Source organism: Dendrobates tinctorius, unplaced genomic scaffold (assembly GCF_039654945.1).
Source record: "Dendrobates tinctorius isolate UK_male_01 unplaced genomic scaffold, ASM3965494v1 ptg000104l, whole genome shotgun sequence".
Classification (NCBI taxonomy): domain Eukaryota; kingdom Metazoa; phylum Chordata; class Amphibia; order Anura; family Dendrobatidae; genus Dendrobates; species Dendrobates tinctorius.
The window spans coordinates 4,867,840-4,891,909 of NW_027361772.1; the positions used below are offsets into that span (position 1 = coordinate 4,867,840).

The 24,070-nt window shown below is 45.1% G+C and overlaps 1 protein-coding gene across 3 annotated transcripts; it reads left to right on the forward strand.

The window, feature by feature from the left end:
- The first annotated feature begins 4,203 nt into the window (after positions 1-4,203).
- On the forward strand, positions 4,204-23,855 carry UBE2D4 (ubiquitin conjugating enzyme E2 D4). 3 transcript variants are annotated; one of them, XM_073588616.1, is made up of 7 exons: positions 4,204-4,333; positions 12,280-12,343; positions 13,493-13,524; positions 15,368-15,445; positions 15,578-15,683; positions 17,032-17,125; positions 20,258-23,855. In XM_073588616.1, exons 1-7 carry the CDS (start codon positions 4,310-4,312, stop codon positions 20,301-20,303), a joined length of 444 nt encoding a protein of 147 aa, XP_073444717.1. In that variant the 5' UTR covers positions 4,204-4,309; the 3' UTR covers positions 20,304-23,855. The 3 variants fall into 3 exon arrangements, with proteins under 3 accessions (XP_073444717.1, XP_073444718.1, XP_073444719.1); XM_073588617.1 differs by lacking the exon at positions 4,204-4,333 and adding an exon at positions 4,359-4,417; XM_073588618.1 differs by lacking the exon at positions 4,204-4,333 and adding an exon at positions 4,912-5,074.
- The last annotated feature ends 215 nt before the right edge of the window (positions 23,856-24,070 follow it).

A 24,070-nucleotide genomic window follows, 5' to 3' on the forward strand; every position in this document is an offset into this window, starting at 1 on the left:
ATGTGCCGTAAAGGATTTGGGTGTGTCAGTTTGGTGTTTGCTAGAGTGCAGAACAGAAGGCTCTGCAGAGCTCAACCTGTGTGAGGCAACACAGGCCAGCGGAGCTAAATAGCCAAGGGAGCTGAAAGGCCAGGCACCCACAGCGTACATGGTGGTGCAATCACCCACGGCAACCGGTCTCTGAGGTAGACTGTTCTGTGCCCGGCAGCTCCTGGGCAGGAGGGAAGCAAAAGAGAGGATATAGACATTACAGTACAGGATCGATCACGGATGATTCGTTCTTTGAGGTGGAACTTTAAAAAAAAAATATCTCACAAAAAGAAGCAGCTGCGATTCCATGTTGCCCTGTCTGAATACTCTCTTCTCTTTTCCTTCCTCCTCAGCCCAGGAGATGTGGTGTGATCAGATGATGTCCCTGTACGGTCAGACACAGCCATTACACAGTACACATCCAATTGAGGAAATTGTTATTATTCCAAGCTCTATTGATTAAAATTAACTTTGTGGGAAAACCTCTTTAAATGCTGATTTCTCAGTAATGGCGGAATGAACTGACCATGTATAAGTATTGCTGGACTTGTCTTTTAAAGTGCTACATGTGCATATAAATACTTTGGGCTATGAATTCCTGGTGACAGATTACCTTTAAGAGAATATGCACATGACATATTTAGACACCGGTGTACCCACATTGTTTTTGAAGCAGAAGACATCTTCTGAAAATGCCAACAGAGGTTTTTCCTGAATCCGCCTAAAGAAAGGTCAGTTCACTTCTTTTAGATGCTTCACGGCTTTTAAAGACTGAAGTGGTTACAAAAGGGACAAAAGACTCGGGAACATATATTAATTTTTTTTTTTCTCATGCATGTTCCAGGTCTTCATATGCACATATCTTTACCCTCACACGTCATTTTTTACTGAGTTTTTGGAACAGAAAGGGCATGTGCTCACGAAAAAGCATATTGTACAGCAATGTAAAAACGACTTGCTGTGCACACCTTCGGTGTTTTGTGGTTTCTTTTAACCGCTTCAGGTTTTGAAAGCTTTGAAGCGGCTAAAAAAGTAACCTGTTCAGTCTTTGGGCCCCTACTTTTCAGAAGCCGCTCGGTATTTATAGTATAAATTCCGAAAAAAAGACACAGGCCTGGAGCGTTGCCCAAAAAAAAAAAGGACTGACAAAAAGGAGCTGGAGAATATGCTACAAGAAGAAGACCGACGGCATTTTCCTAAATTGTCTTCGCCTTGAAAAACTTGGTGGGTACACTGGCATCTTAAAGACTTTGTGTACATATACGCTTAGGTTAGATTCCCACAATAATATAAACGCATTAAAAAAAAATTACACATAAAGATGAAAAAAAACCCACACGTAACTCAATTTACCTAATAGACGCAAAAATGATTAACTAAATCTGCAACACCAAAAATGCACTTTAAGCTCATTGTGTGAACGCAGCCTTATACCATGTGCATACGGCATCTTTTAGACACCGGCGAAGCTGCTGAGTTTTCTCAGGTGATGCCGTTTCAGGAAAAGAACGGCAGTCAATTCAGTCTTAATGCAAAGTATTCAGGACAGAAACTGTACAGAACCTCTAAGGCCTGTTTCATACATACGTTTTTCTTGTCAGTTGCCAGCCGCCAAAAAGGCGGAGAACGGATCCGTGTCCGTCGAGACACCAACGGGTGCCACCGGACCCTTGATTTGACGGGATCCGCTGATCTAGTAATCTTAAAGGAACCGCAGGGTTGAAAAAACAGAACCGCCGATGTAGCGGTGCCGCGAGAAGAGGAGAGCGGGGCCGCAGTTTCATGCTCCCGGAGAGAATAGCCACGAGAAGAGGAGAGCGGGGCCGCGGCTTCATGCTCCCGGAGAGAAGAGCCGCGAGAAGAGGAGAGTGGGTCGCGGTGAGAGAGAACTTTAGCGGCTCCCGGGAAGGCAGTAATGGGTTAAAATGCTTCCCGGTGGTAAAGATTCCGGGCATGCGCGGTTCACACTGGCGGTCCGCCAGCGATAAAAAACGTTGCAGGGTCTGTTACATCCGCCCGGGAGCCGCTAAAATCTTGGCGGATCCGTAAAAAAACGGGTAGGACGGATGACCGTCAGTCAAGATCCGCCAATAATGTAAGTCTATGGGGAAAAAAACGGATCCGTCCCTTTTTTGGCGGATCCGTTTTTTTTAAAAATTGGCGGATTTTGACTGATGGCAAACAACGGATGTGTGAAACAGGCCTAAGGAGTTTTTTTTTCGCTTGTGAGAAGGATTTGAGAATTTCTGCTCTGAAACCTCCTTAAAACAAACTCTGTGCAAATACCCTGAGGATATGGGCAGAAGACGCCTTTTAAACTGAAGCGACCCCACAATGTTTTTTTTAAGTAGAAGACGCTTTAGAAAATGATGGCTTTTTTTTCTTGCAGCGTCTTTTGTGTGGTTATTTTTTGGTTGTTTCGTGAGCATTTTTCCCATGGTTTTCACCACCAATGTTTTTTTTGCAGGGTTTTCCTATGTTTTAAGTGACATCTTTTTTTTTTTTTTTTTTTTTACTATTAATTGACACTGGGTTTTTTTCACTCCACTGAATAATGAAGAAATTGCTAGTTTTTTTTTCTAAAAAAAAAAAAAAAACAATAAAAAAACAATGGAAAAAGTCTCCAAAAGAGACATCTGAGCTTCTTTTGAGCTTTCTCATTGTCTTGTATTGCAAATTGCAGAGTGTATTCGGAGCTGATGATGCCAGAAGAAGGGACATATTACTTCTTTTAACCGTTTGGCATTTTTAGAAACCTGAAGTGGTTAAAAAAAAAATGTTTAAAAGTCGGAACATACAGCAAGTCGTTTTTACATAGAAATTATTTTGTTCGAGTGTTTTCCTGAAAAAAAAAAAAAATGTTGTGTGCACATAGACTAAGGGTACGGGCACATGCTGTAGCACCCAACGTGTATTTCAGGCGAAGTCACCGCCGGCATCTTTTACTCAAGTAGAGAGAGTGGGCGACATCCGCTAGGAAGAATGGACAGCTTCCAAACCCTGACGTGGTTAAAATAAGTGACATAACACAGAACATGTGCACAGCAATGTGGTTTTGACATTGCTGTGCATTACGTTCATTTTATGGTGGGGCTTTTCCTTTTTCCACGTGCACATACGCTAAGTGTGTGTTCACACTGTCTTTTTCTGCTGTTTTTTGAGCTGAAAATTCACAAAATAGGGCAAAAGGATGCTAAAAAAATGAAAAAAATGCAAATTTCTATTGAAAAACGACTTGATGTTTATATTTTGTTATATGTTCAGGATTTTGAGCTTCTTTTGAGCTTTCAAAAAGCGCTTCACACGTTGAAAATTTGGAGAGTTTTTACCTCAGTGTTAGTAAGCCAAAACTAGGAGTGGAACAGTCAAGAGGAAAAGTCTAATAGAAACCCGTCACCACTTCTGTATTTATCACCCACTCCTGGTTTTGCCTTACAGATACTGAGGTAAAATACTGACCAGATACTGAACGGGTGAACGTAAGAATTTAAAACGAGTGGTATGTCCATTGCCCAGGCGGTTTCCATTAGAGAGACTTGATGGGGTTGTCTACTACTTTAAGTCTCGTCTCCGGGAGGGTGAGAACAATTTTTTTCAACAAGAAGATTCCTCAGGAAACGGTGGTGTATTTTTTTTCTCCTGAACCACTTTTTTTTAGAGGTTTTTTTGGTAGTTTATTGAGCACTTTTTCAACCTATTTTGGTGGTGTAGGGTCTTCTGGAGGATTTTTGTGGGGTTTTCAAGCAAAATGACCAAAAAGACACCAGGGAGTCTTTTGACTTCTTCCCATTGCCTTGTCTTGTGACGTATGGAGCGGTTCCAGGGCGGAGGACGCCTGAAGTACGGTCAGGTCACTTCTAGCTGCTTGTCGCCTTCGAATACCTGAAGCTCATAAAAGATACTGAAAAGGCGTATAAAGCAGGCTAGTACATTGTTTTATTGATGTGAACTGGGCCCAAAGGTGACAAAACTACCAATCAAGAATGCAAAAAGCTGCCACTAAACTCGCAAAACTATTAAACAGAAACCCATAACGCGCATGCGCAAGATACAATTGCGTATAAATAAATAAAAAAAAAAAAAAAACTACAACTCCCAGCGTGCTTCGCGCACCTGATTCGTACTGAGGCTGCGCAGTTCTTTTCTAAAAAGAGACTACACTTCCCAGCGCCACCCGGTGTCACGTGCGCCTGCGCAGAGTGAAGTTTGGGCGGGGCTACGTGTCAGTGTCGGGCTCTTGCTGCCCCTGCACAGCGCGCTCCGCCGGTTCTGGGACAACATGGCGTTGAAAAGGATTCAGAAGGTGAGACCATACAGTCTATAAGGGAAGGAGACCGTATCATACAGTGCAACGAACCGGGAAGCAGCTTCTTTATCCCTCCGCCGGGTAGGGTTGCTCCTGTTAGGCAGAGGGAAACGTGGAGAGTTGCTTTCGCATGATGCCTGGAGGGAGGTGATGGGGGAAGCCGCCGCACAGAGGGGCTCGGCGGAGCCAAGGGCAGCGCGGAACCTTTGCCAAATAGTGATCCCGTGTTGGAGTGACTGCGCATGCGGCAAGCCTGTCAACATTCGCTCGTTCCTCGAGAACACTGAAGTCGCGCCTGCGCACTGCTCTAACTGGGCTCTTTCTTCCGTACTGCGCATGCTCGTAGGAGGTGACTGTAGACTGCTGCCCGTGCGCATGCTCCGAGAGTGACAGCTGCGTTTGGCCCTCCCCCTCTTTCTCTCTTGTATGCTTTGCCAAATAGTGATCCTTGGGCAGCTGCTGGGGACAGACCTTAAATGGGAAGAGGGGACAGCGAGGTGTTAAAAGAAAGGGAGGTGGGGGCGGCTGGAAGCGTCATGGCAGCTCTGAGGGCAGCTGCCTGCTCGTGTGGGAATAGAAGCTGACCTTATCTGTGGCTGATAGAGGGAAGGATGTGTCAGCGAGAAGCTCCAGCTCCTGATGTGGAGTCTGCAGGCCAGGGGGTGACTGTGAACTAGACCCTGCCCCAGGCAGAATTAACTCCAAATCCTCCCTTCCCACCCCCCTACAGGCGCAGTGGTACGACCTGGCGTGGTAATCACATGACTGCATCGTCCAATGGCCGCCGGGGATCGCATACTGCCAGCTGGACTGAGCAGTAGTGGGACGGTTACATATTTTATACAGGGGGGTTCATTTTAATTTTCTACTGATCTCTTTGTGGACGACCCCAATAAACTGGCCGTAACGCAAGTATCAGAAAAGGGGCCCAGAAATATTAGGGCGGCGTTTATGGGAGTCGGCGGTGCCACAGTCCTGTCTGATCCGGGCACATGAGGGTGTGTGGGGTTGTAACGCCGTCCGCACCGCTCACCTCCGACACCGGATGAGCCCACTATGGGTTTGTACCGGCAAAAGCTATGAAATTTCAGAAATCTCACGCCCGCACGTTAGCTTTTGTTTTCTGACTGAATTGTTGTTTTTTTGTTTTTTTAAACTTCATCATGTTTCTGCTTTCAGCGTTTTTGCAGCATTTTTTTTCACCCACAGAAAGCAATGAGCAAGTGCAAAAAAAACGCAGGTATTCGGGTTTGGTGCAAAAACCTCAGGAAGTGGACACGTTTTATGGGGGGGGGGCACTAGGCTTTTAGCATTCACAGACAGATGTACCTGATTGAAAAGGCAGCGAGCCCTGCTGCTTGTAAGCATCTTCGCTACTGGCAAGGGCAGGCTCTGCCTGCAGAAAAAGAACCGCAGTGTGTGAACATAGCCTTAGGGAGCGGGAAAAACGCTTTATTAAATGCAATGAATAATCTGTTCGGGTTTTTTTGGAGCCAAAATGTTCAGAGATGCCCAGATGTCTTTTCAGATTTCCCTGTCACTTTCATTGTACTATCGTAGCAAAGTATAGAACAACTTCCTAGCACAAAACACCTGAAGATTATGCGGGTCACTTCTTATAAATGCGCTTAAAAGGTGGTAAAAAGCCTGATCGTATGAACCTTGAGGCATTTTTACCTATGTGTAGGAAGATTCTTTTGAATTTTAGGAGCACTTTTCCAGGATTTTTTTTTTAGCGGAGCCACTCGAAAAACTGGAAAAATACAGTGTGAACATACCCCAATAGAGCTCCACTCTGTATATCTTAAGACCTGTAGACGTCATCCTTCCCCATTATAAGCCGCACTGTACAGACTGGTCACGTCATTGTACCACATGGACCTGTTAGGCCACTATCCACCTCCAGCGCCATGAATGTGGTATTGAATGGCCATCCATGTAGTGCAAGGATGTCTCAAGCACAGGAGCATTTAAAGGGATCTGTCACCTATTTTTAGCCCTATCAGCTGCGGCCACCGCCATCAGGGACTTCTATACAGCATTCTGGTGGGAAGGCTTTGAGGAATCGGCGCCATAGCGTGTTAGTTCCCTTTCAGAACGGTGGACATCCACACTCGGCTCTGCTGTGCATGTACGTGTATGCCTGCTGGCAGATGCCAAAAGTCAGAGAGCGGGACCCTTCTTCTCTGAGGTTTGCAATCAGGGGGTGGCTGGGACCCCCGCAGCCAGAGCCTCAGATCTAATTTCTGAAGTCCTCTACTTGTGTAAGGCCAAGTCTCACACATGAGGGAACTGTTGTGCGGATTTTAAAATGGTGCAATAACGTTTGCCCAATGCGGTTTTCATTCCTTTTTCCCTATATGTCCGTCTTCCCGGGCATGGCCTGAATCTTATCCATAGGAATCTATAGTCCCCGATTCATCCAACTGAGGCCAAGAGCGTCTACCCTCAGTAGAAGTATCGATCTACCCTGTGCGCTGGGAATTTGGGAAAGATAACGGTGAGGCAAAAACTATAGCGTCTGAGCTGATAGGAAAAATTCGAAAATTGTTGTGTCTGTCCAAATATATATGGACCTAACTGTAGATTATACTCACCCAGGAATCCGGTCCGGTGCAGTGGGTGTCGCGGTCCGGTACCTCCCATCTTTATCTGATGAAATCCTTCTTGCTCCTGCGCAGGCGTACTTTCTCTGCCCTGTTGAGGGCAAAGCAGAGTACTGCAGTGAGCCTGGGAAAGGTCAGAGAGGTCCTGCGCAGAGCAGTGCGCCTGCCTGAGCAGGACACTATAGTTTTTGCCTCACCGTTATCTTTCCCAAATTCCCAGCGCACAGGGTAGACCGATACTTCTACTGAGGGTAGACGCTCTTGGCCTCAGTTGGATGAATTGGGGACTATAGATTCCTATGGATAAGATTCAGGCCATGCCCGGGAAGAAGGACATATAGGGAAAAAGGCATGAAAACCGCATTGGGCAAACGTTATTGCACCATTTTAAAATCCGCACAACAGTTCCCTCATGTGTGAGACTTGGCCTTACACAAGTAGAGGACTTCAGAAATTAGATCTGAGGCTCTGGCTGCGGGGGTCCCAGCCACCCCCTGATTGCAAACTTCAGAGAAGAAGGGTCCCGCTCTCTGACTTTTGGCATCTGCCTGCAGGCATACACGTACATGCAGAGCCGAGTGTGGATGTCCACCGTTCTGAAAGGGAACTAACACGCTATGGCGCCGATTCCTCAAAGCCTTCCCACCAGATTTCTGTTAATAAATTTAGGTGCAACTCGGAGCAACATTTGGCTTTAGTCTATCCCAATTCCAACAAAATGGAATTGGGGCGTGGTGACCGTTGCTCGTCAAATTCACAGGTATACCCTGCTTGTCCAACGCCCCTGATTCAAGAGGAGGTGTACAACAGCCTTGATGAAACTGGCCCTATAATTTTTTGGACTGGAAACTCTCCAAAGCCGCCTCAAACAGCTGGAAGACTTGGCAAAAAAAGCTCAGTCCGAACATGCCCCCAAAGATGTGTTCACACTGTGTCTTTTTGCATTTTTTAATTTAATTTTTTTTTTTTTTTTTTGCCTTTACATTAACTTGTAAAGTATTTGAACCTCTTCTCTTAAGGAAAAAAAAAAAGAAACCTCTGTAGATTATTCACATTACTTCTCTTAAACTCTTGATGGCAAATTCATCAAGACTGGCGTTCATGTTGGTCTTGATGAGGGAGTGTGCTGGAGAGAGAAGCACATGGCTCTTAATGAATCGAGCGAGGACCGAAGTGGTGTGTGCCTCCATGTACACATCGCCACCAATCTTTCTCCAGTCCTGGACTGGAGTCAGATCTGTGGCGTAAGGAGCGTCCTGCTTAAAATGAAGTTGATGACCGCAAATACAGTTGTTTTTTTTTTTGTTTGTTTTTTGTTTTTTTTAAATCCAAAGTAAGGAAATCTTCACGTTTTCTAGTGGAAACAGTTTCAGGAAACACTGATTTGTTTTTTCCAGTAGATTGGAGTTTTTTTATTTTTTCCAATGGGTTTAACAAGTTTTTGGAGAGGTTTTTTTTTCTTGAAGTATTTGCAGATGTATGACTTGCCAGTGTGTAGTTTGGAGCAGATTCCATCAGGAACCACTTGACAGAAGTTACATGCCCTTTTTTTTTTTTTTTTTTTTTTTTTTTACACCAGATGTTTTGCAAAACCTGAAGCAGAGAATTATCTCACCAAACTGAACATGTGACCAGAAAAGTGTGGTTTTACAATAGAAATGAGCAGGAAAAGTCTTTTAGACTGTTTGCGAAGCTGACTCTCTCTCAAAAAAAAAAAAAAAACCCGCCTCAAACGAAACCCCTAAAAAGTGTGTATAACTTTAGGTTCTGGTCAGATTTGGGTTGTGCAAGTGGCCTGCACCTGAAAGCTGGGGCCAGAGTAGCACCAAGAGCGAGAGGCGCCATTGGCATAGATGAGATTGGTGACGGCTGAACGCTCGCTTGACAGACTATTAGTGATGAGCGAACGTGCTGGGATAAGGTGTTATCTCAGCATGCTCTGGTGCTGACAAAGTGTCTTTGACATGCTTGAAAAATGTTCAAGACCCCGCGGCTGTAAAAGTACTGTCACACTTAGCGATGTACCAGCAATCCCGACCAGCGATATGACGCTAGTGAGCTGCCACACAGGCAGACCTCACCAGCGACATCGCAGGGGTCGGGGGTCGCTACTTACCTGTCAGACGAGGCAATCCTGACATCCGCCCGCCCGCGTCCACGCGTCGCTCGTCGTCACAGCAGGAAGCTGACGACGAGAAACGGTCCAGGACGTTCTCGTGCGACCAGCGATAACCAGCGGGGGAGCCGGTCGCAGGTAAGTATCAGACATCGCGATATCGCTTAGGCCTCTTTCACACTTCAGTTTTTTACAATCAGTCACAATCCGCCAGGTTTTGAAAAAAAAACGGATCCTCAGTTTTCTTTTGAGGATCCGTTTTTTTTCCCCATAGACTTTCATTAATGGCGGATTGTGATGGATTGCTGTCCGTTGTATCCTTTTTTTTTTTTTTTTGATGATCCGCCAAAAGTTCCTGCCCGTCACCATCCTCAAAGATTTCAAAACGGAGCTTGCAATGTTTTTTGCCTCTCGCGGATCCTCCAGACACTTATTTAACCCCAAATTCTTTCTGGGTGCTGGACAAAAAAAAATCCCCTCTCCCCTCTCCCCTCTCCCCTTAAATTTCCTCATTTTCAGGATCCGTCTGAAAACGGATCCTGTGGCATCCGTTCACATCAGTTGAGAACGGATCCGCTTGTCTGACTTTTTGGCGGATTTGAACTGATGCAAAAAACTGAAGTGTGAAAGAGGCCTTAGTGTGACAGGCCCTTTAGACTTCTGTAACACATGCAGGGATTTTCTAACAGCCGTGAGGTTTCGATTTTCCAGGACGCTGATGACACTCGGTTAGCACACATTCGTTCTCGGGTATTGAAATTCAGACAGATCGATGCCTCTTCCCCCAACATCATCTGCAGGAGACGTGCGGGAGGCCCATATGCACATCACTTGGACGGTCGCTCATGTCCATTTCAGCAGATTCATCTGACTTTCATCTAATGTGTAAGGGCCCTTTGTATGTGCGGACTGTACTACAGCTGAAAGTAAACGGGGCTCTGTCACTCCAGCTCTATTCACAGTGCCACCCACTCCTGCTTGACTGACAGACTGTGCTGTGTGACTTCAGGCAAAGGGGAATAGAGCTGGAGTGACAGGGGTTTCAGATCTACTATAGTCCTTCAGGCTCATTTGCATATCATATAAATTGAGGTGTGAAATCCTATTTACATCCAGGATATGTCAGTAAGGGTTATCCGTACCCGCATCGTTTTTGCTATAGGAATACGATTCTTGAAAACTCCGGCAGTGTTTTTCTGGAATCGTCGTCTTTATAGCCTTATCTGTCATTGTTTTGCTTGTGCATATATACAGTATGTGTGTGTGTGTGTGTATAAATAATCCCATATGTGGTTAGTATAGATATCATCCACACACCTTGTCCGAAGCGGGGCAGTAAGCTTTATTATGTGCCTTTATTTTCTGGGGGGTTTTTTGTTTGTTTTTTTTCCTTTTCTACCTCTACAGATATTTTAGACAGGGTCATGAAGCATGACTTTTGCCAAACATCACAACTTTATTTTTGGCACATCTCATTATATTGCCTGCCTGGAGTAAGTTGACAGACATTTTTCACCTTGGCGCCTTTTTAGACAAACGTGTGGCTTTTGTTGCTAAAGAGCTGGGGAAAAAAAAAAACAAAACTGTTTTAAGGCTCAATTAAAGAGCATTTTTTTGACATTGCACCAAATTAGTGAAACCACGAGCGCTGTTTTTAAAGAATTTGGTACAAAAAACCGTCCATAAATAGCAACAAAAGTGAACAGGTGACTAGAAGAAATAGTGAATGCTGACTCTGGTGCTATGAGCGGTCATTGTCTATATACAGGGTGGATGGTGAAGTCACGAGATTATATGCCAGGCTTTACTCACAGGAGAATAATTTGGCCTTTGTGTCCACACGTTTATGGGTATTTTTTACCATTGTATTCCAGGAGACGTCTATTTTTTTTATATTGTCGTAGCTTTGTTTTGTAGCTGCTTTTTTTTTTTTATTTATTCCAGGATGAGTTGTATTTGTCAGCGGCATTTTGATGTACCGTACGTACAATCCAATACCAGAATAATATCTCCACAGATCTTGTTATTTCTCAACTTTTTGTGAGGAATTGGTGGAAGAGTGGCTAATTTTTTTTTTCCCATTTTTAAATTTTACCCTTTTCTTTTGTTGCTAAACTGTTAACTTTTATTCTGTGGGTCAGTTATGGTGATACATAAACTTATGTAGTTTGTTTTTTACTTTTGCATATAAAATGATCTTCGAAAAAAAATCACTAATTTTTTTTATATTCTGAAACATTTTTTTAGTGTTATAGGGATCTTATACGCACAATTGTTTGACTACGTGGATAATACACTGAGCGACTTGTAGTGCTGTGTATATCCACTCTGTATGAGACAGGGGCTATGCTATGAGTTTGTCCGCAACACCAATCACTTCACCAAAGTTCGCTCCGTGCCACTGTTTACATTGCAGCACAATACAAGTGAATGGGGTTGCATTGGGGTCCCGAAAGGCCTGCAACAAGCAAGACGTCTCGCCTTGTTTTAATTTTTACGACCTCAGGGTGGCAATGCAGAAGTATCGAGTCAACTTTGGTCGTGTGAAAGTTATTGTAGCCATAACATTATACTGACTGTCTACCTAATAAATTGTCCATCTTGCACACTTCTATTGGATTTTAATGTGAGGTACACTAGAGACCATCGTTAGGCTTCCAGTTGCAGTATCAACTGTCGGCTCTCTACGATTGGGCTGCGGGGAGCCCATGCAGTGACAGAGGTAGTTCTCTCCCTCTGTCAGTCTCCTTATGTCCAGCCCGTAGCATGTGAGGAGTTAATCGAAATCACTGCGATCACTGACTACACTCATTGCCCTCTGCTATTTCTCATTTGGTAGAGAGGAATGAGTGACGTCAGACGGCAGGAGCCCTGGGATCACAATCGGAGGAGTCAGAGAGGACTGTACACTGACTATTTCATCGCAATGCTCAGACAGGCCGGAGGCTCTTCTTACCTGATGTGACAGCCTGTATTTCTATGCACCTGTCGCTCTCGGGTCAGGAGAGCCGCCGGCGAGTCCGAGCACTGAGATGCAATAGTCGTCCATGTTGTATGACCATCTGACTGTGCCCTAATGGAAACGTCCAAAGGCAGTGCTGTGACATTGTCATTAATATGTTGCTCAAATTAATATTCATCTTCAGACAACTGGGACCAGGTCTGAATCTGTAATGATACTATATTGGATTTTTATTTTATTTTTACATTTCTTGTTGCAGGAACTGATGGACTTGCAGAGGGATCCTCCAGCTCAGTGCTCTGCCGGTCCAGTTGGAGAAGATTGTACGTACTGCAGTGTGGTATAGTAGATGTGTCTATCACTTATACTTTAGCTGATTATGCAATATATACACTCTCATATTGTGCACCTGTCATACTCACTATCTCCCAGAATACAATCTATATGTATACTGCCTTATAGTGACCCATCATAGCTCATATTTCCCAGAATGTGCACATACTATATGTATCATACAATCATAGAATCGCAGAGTTGGAAGGGACCTCCTGGGCCATCTGGTCCAACCCCCTGCTCAAAGCAGGATTCGCTAAATCATCCCAGTCAGATGTCTGTCCAGCCTCTGTTTGAAGACTTCCATTGAAGGAGAACTCACCACTTCTCGTGGCAGCTTGTTCCACTCATTGATCACTCTAACTGTCAAAAAGTTTTTTCTAATATCTAATCTGTGTCTCCTCCCATTCAGTATAATTATACTGCCTTATAGTGACCCATCATAGCTTATATCTCCCAGAATGTGCACATACTATATGTATACTGCCTTATAGTGACCCATCATAGCTTATATCTCCCAGAATGTGCACATACTATATGTATACTGCCTTATAGTGACCCATCATGGCTTATAGCTCCCAGAATGTGCACATACTATATGTATACTGCCATATTTAGTGCACCTTTCATACGCACTATCCGCCAGTATACACACAATATGTATACTACCATATAGTGACCCATCATAGCTCATATTTCCCAGAATGTGCACATACTATATGTATACTGCCATATAGTGCACCTTTCATGCCAAATATCTCCCAGAATACACAAATACAATATATACACTACCCTGTAGTGCACCGATCATATCTGCCAAAATATACATATACTAGTATTTGATGTAGTGTATGCTGCTGCACAAATAGTAAAAAGATATTTCCAGCTCCTGGTAAAATTTCTTTAAACTTTATTCCATCATAGATTAAAAAAAATATCGTGCTGATACAAAGCAGAACGCCACGCGTTTCGATCGTACAGTCGTGCATGTCTGCTAACATTCTAGAAGATGGGGTTTAGCAGAAACGGCATGCTTCTCTGCATCACTTGTCATCAGTGCACCTCCTCATATACATCTGTCAGTAGCGTAGGGAATCTTTCATGAAATGTCCCCCAAGTTGTGTCTCTCTGTATTTCAGTGTTTCACTGGCAGGCGACTATCATGGGCCCTGTAAGTATCTCGTCCCACATTGTGTGCTCCCCTCCTCTGTCTGTAAAACCTGATCTGTCACGTCACTGCAAATCACAGGCCGTGACAATGGTACTGACACTAGGGCACTGTGTCGCCTAGATGTGAGCCGTGCATCCTGCACAGCGCACTGGGTGTCATTCCATCTTTGGGGGTCTTCATCTTGACTCTAGGTTGGGGGACGTCCGGTCTGGGATATTGCAGGATGTCAGGATTAGTAATGGCGCTGTGTACGTTTCAGGAGCATGTGGGGTCTGTAGTGAGAGGGTGTTACTGAATCTGGTTCATAAGGACATGGGGGGCACGCTCTAGGCACCCAGGACGGCAAACTGGCTAATGTAAGTTACCGGGACAGTGCACGTGAGCCACACTTCCAATGTGGATGAAGTCACAGCTTGCACAAGTCTCGATGTTACTGTGCTGAATTACCCATTGCTTGTGTGGACGTGTATGCAGTCACCTCTGCAATCGGCCGACATGATCGGCCCATTAATTGGCCTGTTCGTCTTGACTTTTCTTCGGTTATTCGACCCCTATTCTCCCCAGCTTTAGGTGAAATGCGCTGTGAAGGGCCAGCATGACTCAATATTTGTTTTTTCCTTTTTCTCCCAGATTATAAAAATTTCAATAATTGTCCTTTTTACATAGCATAGACCTCCTTAAAAGAGAACTAAATGGCAGAACTCGCACTGATGTTACTCTGGTGACATTTTGGCACGTGTTGCACCTAATGGTCATTGGGTCACGTTGCGTCTTGTCTACCTCCCAAGTTGTTACAGCAGACGTGGACTTCTTGGATCTGTGGTTGCACATTATAGGCGACGTTGCCCCTATAGACTTTATGCAAACATGTGATCGGCGGCTCTTGTTTCCTAACTTGTCTGAGGCTCGGTGATGTCGCATGAAGGCCCCAGCCATTCATCAAGATCAGAAATCCTCTTGGCATTATGGTTAAAAACGTATCTGCTGTTTGGGTCGTGGGTTGTGTAGGGGGACTGTTATCTTCTATGACGACCTTCTGTCCCCCCTTTGGCCTAATTTGCACATTAGTGTTTGCAGCTCGGATGGCGTCTGTGTGCTGTCCGTTCTCATCACGGGCCTATTCATTGGATTGTTTCCACTTGGCCCATGAGTTGCACCATAAAATGACCACTGTCCTGCGGACTATTGGACACGTTATTGCTTACGGCTGCCTTCACAATGTCGTATGCTGTCTGCTTAAAAAAAAAAAAAGAATGAGAAGCCATCCGTGGAAATCTGAATGGAGACATATGCTAAGACGGACAACGTGGCTTCATTCCCACGCTGCAAAGACAGACAACTATGCCCTCTCCACTGCTCAAGCAATCTCAACAGCACGTGGGTGGGAGTTCAGAAAGGCTTAGCATGACATCACCTGCCAGATTGGACAGAATTAGGGCACAGCCATCTTGATATGCCAACACGTCTCCTCCTCCATGACTGCAGACCAGTATCTTGCACACTGTGTGAACAGTCTTTAATCTGCTTTATTTAGAATTTTGGCCACAGCCACCCGGGCTCGTAACCAATGCTATGGAAAGTACTAGGGCAGAACTGGTTTATGGGGCAAAATTGCTCAACGGGTTCCCTTTATTGTTGCGCAGAGGTTCATCCGACGCCATAAGGATTGACGAACCTCCAAAATAATGATGTTAAGCCTTATTACTATTAATTTTATGTCGATGTTTTATTCAGGGTCAGTATTCATAAAGCTGTGAATCTGCGCTGCGGTTTCATTTAGGAAATGATTATCCTCTTCTTTTCCTGCTCACTATCCCCATTGACCCACTTCTTATTTTTTCAGAATGACAGCCCTTTCCAAGGTGGCGTTTTCTTCCTCACCATTCACTTTCCTACAGATTATCCCTTCAAGCCCCCAAAGGTAAGACCTCCTAGCATGTGGGGAGGGCACCGCCATGGACACGGCTGCACATCAAATAAGCAAAGGCTAAATATCGGTCGGACACTGATCCTCCCACATAGGTCATTAATGCTCTTCTCTTTCTTTTAACAGGTGGCATTCACAACCAAAATCTATCACCCTAACATTAACAGTAATGGCAGCATTTGCTTGGACATCTTGAGGAGCCAGTGGTCACCAGCTCTGACTGTATCCAAGGGTCAGTTGACTTGTGGACATATACTGTGTATATATGAGTGCATACCTAACTTAGGCTGTGGCTGCACTGAGACGGCAATTGTCAGACATGTCACGCCAGCAAAAACATTTGTACGGTTGTCTGCAACTTCATGTAACGTAACTAATGTAGAAATGAACTGGAGACAAGCTGCAATTTGCACTAAAGTCTATGGCAAGTGCGACTGAAAATCCTACATATTTGGAAACATTAGGTCGCAATGTGACGCCATAGGAAATCATTAGATGCAAAGAGGTCTCTAAATTTTTCAATGTCACGCTACACTTGACACTCTTCTCCAGTCTGATCAGGGTCATACGTTACCATGATACAAAGTACCCCAACGTAATGCAAGTTGGAGGCACCAACAATCCATGAAATGTTCTTCTTTCCTCCGTTATGTATGAGGCTCCTCGCTCATATATCACCAGTGAGATCAGATCTTGTAGGTGACATGTAAATCGGAGTCCAGGCTGAACGTACGCTTCATTCAGATGTCTGATTTTTTTCTCTGTATTCTACCTGTATTTAATAAAACACTTACCATTATAGTCTATGGGGCCGTTCACATCTTTGTTTTTTATTTGTGGACTGCAAAAAAAAATCACGGAGACATGTTAGTTTTTAGACCCGGGTTATGGGTCAAGATCACATTCATCAATTGTCTCTTATCTATAGGTCTGTGAAAATCAAGGAACGCTCACGGATTCCACCCATTTGCAATTATTCATGTGTTGTCCATTTTTTAACAATGTAATGGGTAGGAGCTTTGCAATATATTTTTATATATATTTTTTTTTTTTTTTGCATATAAGAAAATCACTGATGGTATAAACTGACCAAACACTGATGAAATTCAGTCCGTTTTTCTGTCACTTTATAAAAACAACCGCTGATTGTAAAAAAAAAAAATAAAATAAAACTCACTTTTTTTTTCACATTGCAAGACAATACAGAAACGTGGGTCAGATTCCCAAACATCAGTTTTCAGGAGCAGATCAGAGCTATTCTAAAACTGGACCTGAATGTGTATTTGGAGCCATTAGGACTTCCAGATTTCTCTGGTTTTCGGTGAGATGAGTGACAGCCACACATGATGTGCGCAGAACAAATAGCCGAGGCAGATGTAAATGCTTGAGGTACCTAAATTAGGCACGTAAATTAGAAGTGTCAGCAATGTAGATCCAGTGTCTGTTTTACATTCAGGAAAGTGTGTGTATAATTAATAATAAATATATATATATATATATATATATATATATATATATATATATATATATATATATATAGTTATAATGTCATGAAACTTTGTTTTTTTCTACTGTTCCAGTTCTGCTGTCCATCTGCTCACTCCTGTGTGACCCCAACCCAGATGACCCTCTGGTGCCAGAGATCGCTCATACGTACAAAGCAGACCGGGAGAAGTACGTACAACTTTTCGTTACTTTGAGTAGTCATTTAAGTACTGTAAGATTCCTGCCTGCTATTATCCAGTTATCAAAACCTAATATACGGACTCCCCTAAATCATTCAATCTACTAAGGGTGTGGGACACGGACAGACGCCATAGGCCGCCTCCTATCTACTAAGAGTGCGGGGCATAGACAGACGCCGCGGGCCGCCTCCTATCTACTAAGCGTGCGGGGCATGGACAGGTGGCGGCCCGCGGCGTCTATCTACTAAGGGTGTGGGGCACGGACAGACGCCACAGGCCGCCTCCTATCTACTAAGGGTGTGGAGCACAGACAGACGCCGCGGGCCGCCTCCTATCTACTAAGCGTGCTGGGCATGGACAGACGCCGCGGGCTGCCTCCTATCTACTAAGCGTGCTGGGCATGGACAGACGCCGCGGGCTGCCTCCTATCTACTAAGCGTGCGGGGCATGGACAGACGCCGCGGGCCGCCTCCTATCTACTAAGCGTGCGGGGCACGGACAGACGCCGCGGGCCGCCTCCTATCTACTAAGTGTGTGGGGCATGGACAGACGCCGCGGGCCGGCTCCTGGGTGAAAATGATCAGGTATAAGGCAGGAAAACATCCGGCAACCACTGTGGAAAGGAATATAAAAACATTATTCGAAACTATTAAAATATCAAAAAGGGAAAAATAAAAACACCCAAGGGCTTTGCATTTCAAGTACTTAATCAAGAATTGGAAACGCGTAAGCCTAGTGTGTTTTTATATTTTCCATTTTGATTGTTTCTAATTAATGTTTTTGTATTCCTTTCCATTGCAGATGCAGGAGGTCTCCTGCCTCCTATGTAATTAGAGCAGGACCCTACCTGGATGCAAAGGACGAGGCACCTGCTTGGGCATCTCTCCTTTATGGTAACAGGGGCGGAGCTGCAGCACTAGACAGTGGCTCCGAATGCTGTGTACTTGTAGCCGCGGGTCCTGCCACATCTGATATGGATGTCCTCTTTTAAAGAATAGGGCAGTCATAGTTCATAAAAGAATCTGTCACCAGTTTTTTAGCATCCCAACAAATGCCACCACCTTTTTCTGCTGTTGGGCATTTCAGAAATGATTACATTGCCTCCTGACTCCCCCCATGCACCTCAAAAATACAATTTGATTTGGTCCCTCGCTGTATTTAAATGAGGCTGGTCCGGTACAATGGGCATCCTCCTTTCGGCGTCTGTTCCTCCTCTTTTCTAGTAAAAGCCGTCCTCCATCTCTGATGTGGATGACGTGTCCTGTCATGTACATCGGTGAATGAAGCTGCCCGTGCAGTAGCATCTGCCACCGTGCAGGCACACTCTGCTCGTGCCGTACTGCGGGCAGAGCAAAGGACATCACTGCTCATGCCCACAGTAGGACATGGGCTAAATACACCTGCTCGACTGGCGATTCTACTGTGCAGGCGCAAGACTTTCTAGAAGAAATCGGTCATATTTTCCTAAGGAAAGGTTGTGACTATCGTATTGCAGCTGCAATGTGTCATCTGTATTATACTGGCAGTTCCTGATCCGACTGACTTTTATGACCCTGTGTCTGGCTGGGAATTGTGGCTGCAATACCTTCCCATATTGTGTACAACCTAGAACATCTTGGTTCCTCTGTATGTCGGTTTTATTCCGTCCAGTTCCTGTTTCCTTCCTACAAGCAACAATAAGTTCCATAGTTTTTTTGTTTGTAACTTGAAAGACCCATTGTAGGTCAGTGTCCTCTATAAGTCCGGATGCACATGTGCGTTTGATGCGGAAATGTTGTTGCGCATCTTCAAAATCCACATGTGTTTGCAAGAGTAATGGCTGCAATGAATGTTGCATCGTGGGTCAGTTTATGTGCAAAGGATGTTTGTAAAATGTAGAAGAAATTTTTTTTTTAAATTTCATTAAAGGGGTTGTCTGGGACTTTCACATTGATGACCTACCTTTTGGGATATGTCATTAAAGGGATTGTCTGGTCTTAAGGCCCTTTTACATTTAGCGATGCACCAGCGATCCAACCAGCGATCCGACCCGGTCAGGATCGCTGGTGCATCGCTAAATGATCGCTAGTGAGCTTTCATACAGAAAGACCTCACAGCGATGCAGCAGCGACGCAGCGCACGATACTCACCTTTCACACACAGCGATCCTGACGTCCTCCTGCCCGCCTCCACGCGTCGCTCGTCGTCACAGCAGGAAGCAGACGACGAGAAATGGAGCCGGACATTCTCGCGCGATCAGCGATGGACAGCGGGGGAGCCGGTCGTTGGTAAGTATCACACATAGCGATATCGCTAGCAATATCGCTATAACGTCACAAAACCAGTGACGTTTTAGCGATATTGCTAGCGATATCGCTTAGTGTAAAACCCCCTTTAAGCTACAAGTCTGCAGTTGGCCGCAAGTATGTGAAATGCATTCTCCTGGCCCAATTCCAACTAGACTGTCCAGCCTCATTCAATGCAAGTGTATTTAGCATGGCAGCACAAGTCTAGTCGGTATGTGGCTGGGAGTATGCAAATCGCATACTTGTGGCCACTTGAGCACTCACTCCTGGCACTGGAGAATCCTCATAGTATGCAGTGTGTGCGATATAAGAATTGACTGCAGACGTGTAAGAAGGCACAACCTTTTTTAATACCTGATCAGTTGGGGTGTGCCACCAGGCACCCTTTCTGATCACACAGTCCCAGTGCTGGCAGCAGCTGGAAGTGTGCTGTTGTTGATCTGCATAATGGCTGCACAATCTTCCCTTATTGGACTTGGTAGAGGGCAGATGTGCAGTACCTGGCTGCGGACACTATACCGTTGGCAGAGCTGTGCAGCTCCGCAACTCTGCATCCGACTGGCACCGGAAACAAAGCGGCGGGGGTATCGATTACCTATCCTAGGGATTGGCCATTGATGTAAAAGTCTCAGACAACTTCTTTTAACTTAGTTTGTGGTGTATTACGCAGGGTTTTTCTGTACTCAAAATACATGCAGAAAATCCGCCCCATGGAGCATTAGGAGTCTGGTGGTCGTACATGGAGGGCCATGGCGGTATAATTACGGCTACTGAGGGTGTAACCGGAGCTTTGTGTTTGCTGTACATTAACAGTGTTTTCTCTTCTCTGTCCGCAGGTATAACAGACTAGCACGAGAATGGACAAGTAAATATGCAATGTAACACACTCGAAATAGCACAGCCAGACTGACAGACTGGAGAGGGTAGAGGCCCTCCCAATTCTCTTGTTTATCTTCTTGTGCCAACATGCCCGCAATGTTTTTATAGAACACCGACCAACCAAAAATAGAGCAACTCCAAGGACGCTCCCGCCCTTAACATTCAGCTCTCTGCAGCCTGGCTGAGGAATAGTCGCCCATTCTCCCATCTGCTGCTGTTATAATATTCTCCTCCTCATTCTACGCCTGAACCCTATGGGCTGAGAACCTTCCCTCTGTGCACTGATTCCCCCCTCCCCGCTTTCCAGATGCTCATATCACCTTACTCCCTTCTTTAAATAACTCAGGACATAGCGGTTTGTTTGGGAAGGGTCCCGTGATCCTCCTCGCCCTCTCCTCCTCCCCCTTGTGTAGCCCTCCCTTTCCCCAGTCCGGAGTAGCATGGCTGGCAGCTGCTGTTGCTGGAGCAAGAGAAGACTTTGTGGAAATTTGGAGGAAGATCAAGTGTTGTCTGAGTCTCCAGGCCTTCTATTCACCATGAAGTCGTTCTCGTCCCTTTACCTGTTGTCTTTTTATCTGCATGGAACCGAAATGTGTATGGAACAGTGTGCAACGTGACTCGCACGCGATCGGTACTGTTTAGCAGGGCTGCACTCCACATACGGTCCCCCCTGAAGAACCATGCTCGTTACAATGTACGGTCCAACGGGAGGGATTGTGTCTACATAACGGTGGTACTTTGTATCTTCCTGGCATCTCTTAGAAGTGGATAAACCCGCTATGTGTGTACTCGTTTCAGATTGTGTAGCAGTCCCCTTTTCTCATCATATCATTTTGTGCTTTAGTAGTAGACTTTCTGGTATATTTTTCTTTCGTAGGGCCCCGTTACTGTACGTCTGGCTAAAAGGTTCATATGTAATGATGGCACCTTGAGTTCTGTTTTTAAAGAGGTTGTCCAGGATTATTTAACCCCAATGTGAAAAATGGAACCTTTTTTTTTTTTTTCTTCTTCTAATCCTGGACGACAATCTTAATGTGTTCCTCAAGGTACAAATGTAGGGTTTTTTTTTTCTGTATACAAATACATGTCCGTTTCGGACAAGGTAATAGAGTTGGTGCAAATCGATTCACAGGATCCAGGTGAATAATCTGTGGCTGTCAGATGGGTGCCCGAGAAACTCCTCCTACCTCCTGGCATCTATAGCACTTATTATAAATCTGCCTGGGACAACGTCATTGTCACGCCACACCAGCTAATCAGAAGAAAGGCCGCACATGCCGGGCAGTAGGAGACTGTTGTAAGGACCCCTGTTCGATGGCCATGGATTACTGACCTGGCTGCTTGACCGGGGTCCTGCAAATCAGTTTGCACCCTAGGTATTTTGTTTCTGGCTACCATATAAATATCAGTGGTCACCAACAGGGCCCGGTATGTTCTGTAGACACCACGTAGCCATGATGGACATGTGAATGTGAACAAAAGTATCATCTGTAGCCGACAAGTGAAGCACTGCGCTTTGTAAGATGGCGATACACGTCAGACTAACATCCACTAGACCTCTATGGGGAACGAGTATCACGCATGTTGGGTTTCAATATGACCAATCCTTTGCTAGAGATAAGCCTATCCCCGTTGAGAGCGCACGCTTATGTGAGCGTGCATGTGTATGCCCTGTCTGACGTGTATGGCCACCTTTGCTTTAGCCATGATTAAGTGAATTATAACCCCCCCCCCCCCCCACCGCTTTAACTTAATTCTAACCGAACTCCAAAATGGAGATCACTAAACGGACAGGTCTTTTACCATCAATTCTCTGTTGGAGGGATAGCCAGTAGGCAGTACACACGTGGAAGCAGCCATATAACCTGCACTAACCCGTCAGATTATGTTTTTACTATATATTAACCCCGTCCCTCCATGAACATAGGCTGCATCCTGTAGCATCGGTTTAGCTCCCAATATGGCTGCTCCCATCTCGTTGCAAGCAAGCGGCAACCTCCAAACGCACGAGTGCAACGTGTGACAGGCAGGAGAATGTCTTTCAGCACTGTGAATTTAGCTTGTCCCAGCCTACCTCACTTTCTGAACTCTGGGACAAGACGATCCCTCCCTCGGTGGGGCGGCTGTGCAAAAAAAAAAAAAGTTTGCGTCTGAGAGCAGAATACTGTACAGCGGCCATTACTTACAGCTTCTAACGACGATGATGCACTGTACGACTGCGGAGGATCTCTAGTACTAATCTTACATTGTATTCTGTTGCTGAGTATCTACTAAATCTTGCACTGTGTAATGATGCCGAGTATCTGTATACCATGTTTATGAATGTGCTGCACTGAATTACATTACTGAGAATTGGTAACTGTGTTCCTAAATTCCAGGTCTGATTCCACAATATATATGATCAAGTAGGCAAATGGCGTCCATGGTGGGGGGGCGGGAGCAGCCCCTAGCCATAATTCTGACCTTGTGCAGCCATTTTCTGGGGGGGGGGGGGGGGTCTGTAACCCAGAAAATAGACTGCAGACGCATCATGTTCTGCTTCACCTTTAAAGGGCAAGTAATTTTTTTTTTTTCCATATGGTATTACCCCTGTTTAGTACAGTTAAATCAGTGAGGGGTCTCTGTCCTGAAAACCCCCCATCAATTGCTCAGACCATGAGGAACAAGAGCTCACCGGAGACTTACTATCTATGCTGTGATCCTGGCCCAGAATAGGCTTCGGTTCCTTGTTTCAGTGTTCGGAGGTGGATGGGACCCTCAGGAATCAACACTACTAAACGGGGGGGCATTATCATGCTAGACGCAGTGATGAGTATCTTTCCAAATAATTTGCTTTTGACGACCATATTTTGCTGTCCGTATTCAGACCGCAATGTCCCGTCTAATGGCAGGTCTGGCCCAAAGGTGTGACCTCATATATGCCTATGAGGCTGTAACGTGGACAGTCCATGCATTGCAATCTGTATATGGACCGTGAAATACTTCCATCTAAAACCCGGACATACTTTTTGGGTTTTCTGTTTGTACTTGGCTCGCGTTGACTTTGCACCTCCTGCTGATTCAGTGTCTGAATGACCGGACACGCCGTACGGTGATAGCGTTTGCACCAGTCATTCTGATCCGGAATACGCATCGTTTGCTGTAGCAAGTTGCGCGTTATAGAATCCCAGCTAACGGGTTGGGGACGTCAGCACAGCGCTGATGGATGAAAAGCCACAGTATGGCGCCCGCTCCAATGCAGCCAGGAACGGGACTACGAGGTATGATGAAACTGAAGATCAGTGCGCTATAAGTGACGCAGCGTTACTCTGCCTTATCTGTAGGATGAGCAGAAATGGCGCTACCTTCTCAACCCGCAACCACAGCTACTTTGGGAGCAGTAGATGCATCTGTGTGTACGGACGCTAAGCTCACATGCTTCCGGGGGGCAAATATTGGCAACTATTAATGTAAGGATCACTTCCCATAACTTATTTATTCTTCTGTTATATTTATACACACAGTTTGTTTTCCATAGACCGGTATCTGTATTAAATGCTTCTCTTTCTCCCTCAACTGTCTCCCTAGACTGTTCCTCCATAATGTCATCCTTTACTGTGCACCAAGTATTAATTCTTACAAATATAGCGGCTCTGCAGGACGAAGTCGGGCTACCTTCTGCCAAGCATATTGCAGGTGCCTTTTGGGGGTCCGGATTACAAGGACTTTGTGCAGTGCCATCTGAGATTGTAGCCTTACTAAGACCTAGCTAGCAACCGCTATCTTTCACT

Coding starts and splice junctions, on each gene's coding strand:
- UBE2D4 (XM_073588616.1), top strand. CDS start 4,310: ATGGCGTTGAAAAGGATTCAGAAG. Junction 12,344..13,492: donor CGGTCCAGTTGGAGAAGATT/GTACGTACTGCA, acceptor TCTGTATTTCAG/TGTTTCACTGGCAGGCGACT. Junction 17,126..20,257: donor TACAAAGCAGACCGGGAGAA/GTACGTACAACT, acceptor CTCTGTCCGCAG/GTATAACAGACTAGCACGAG.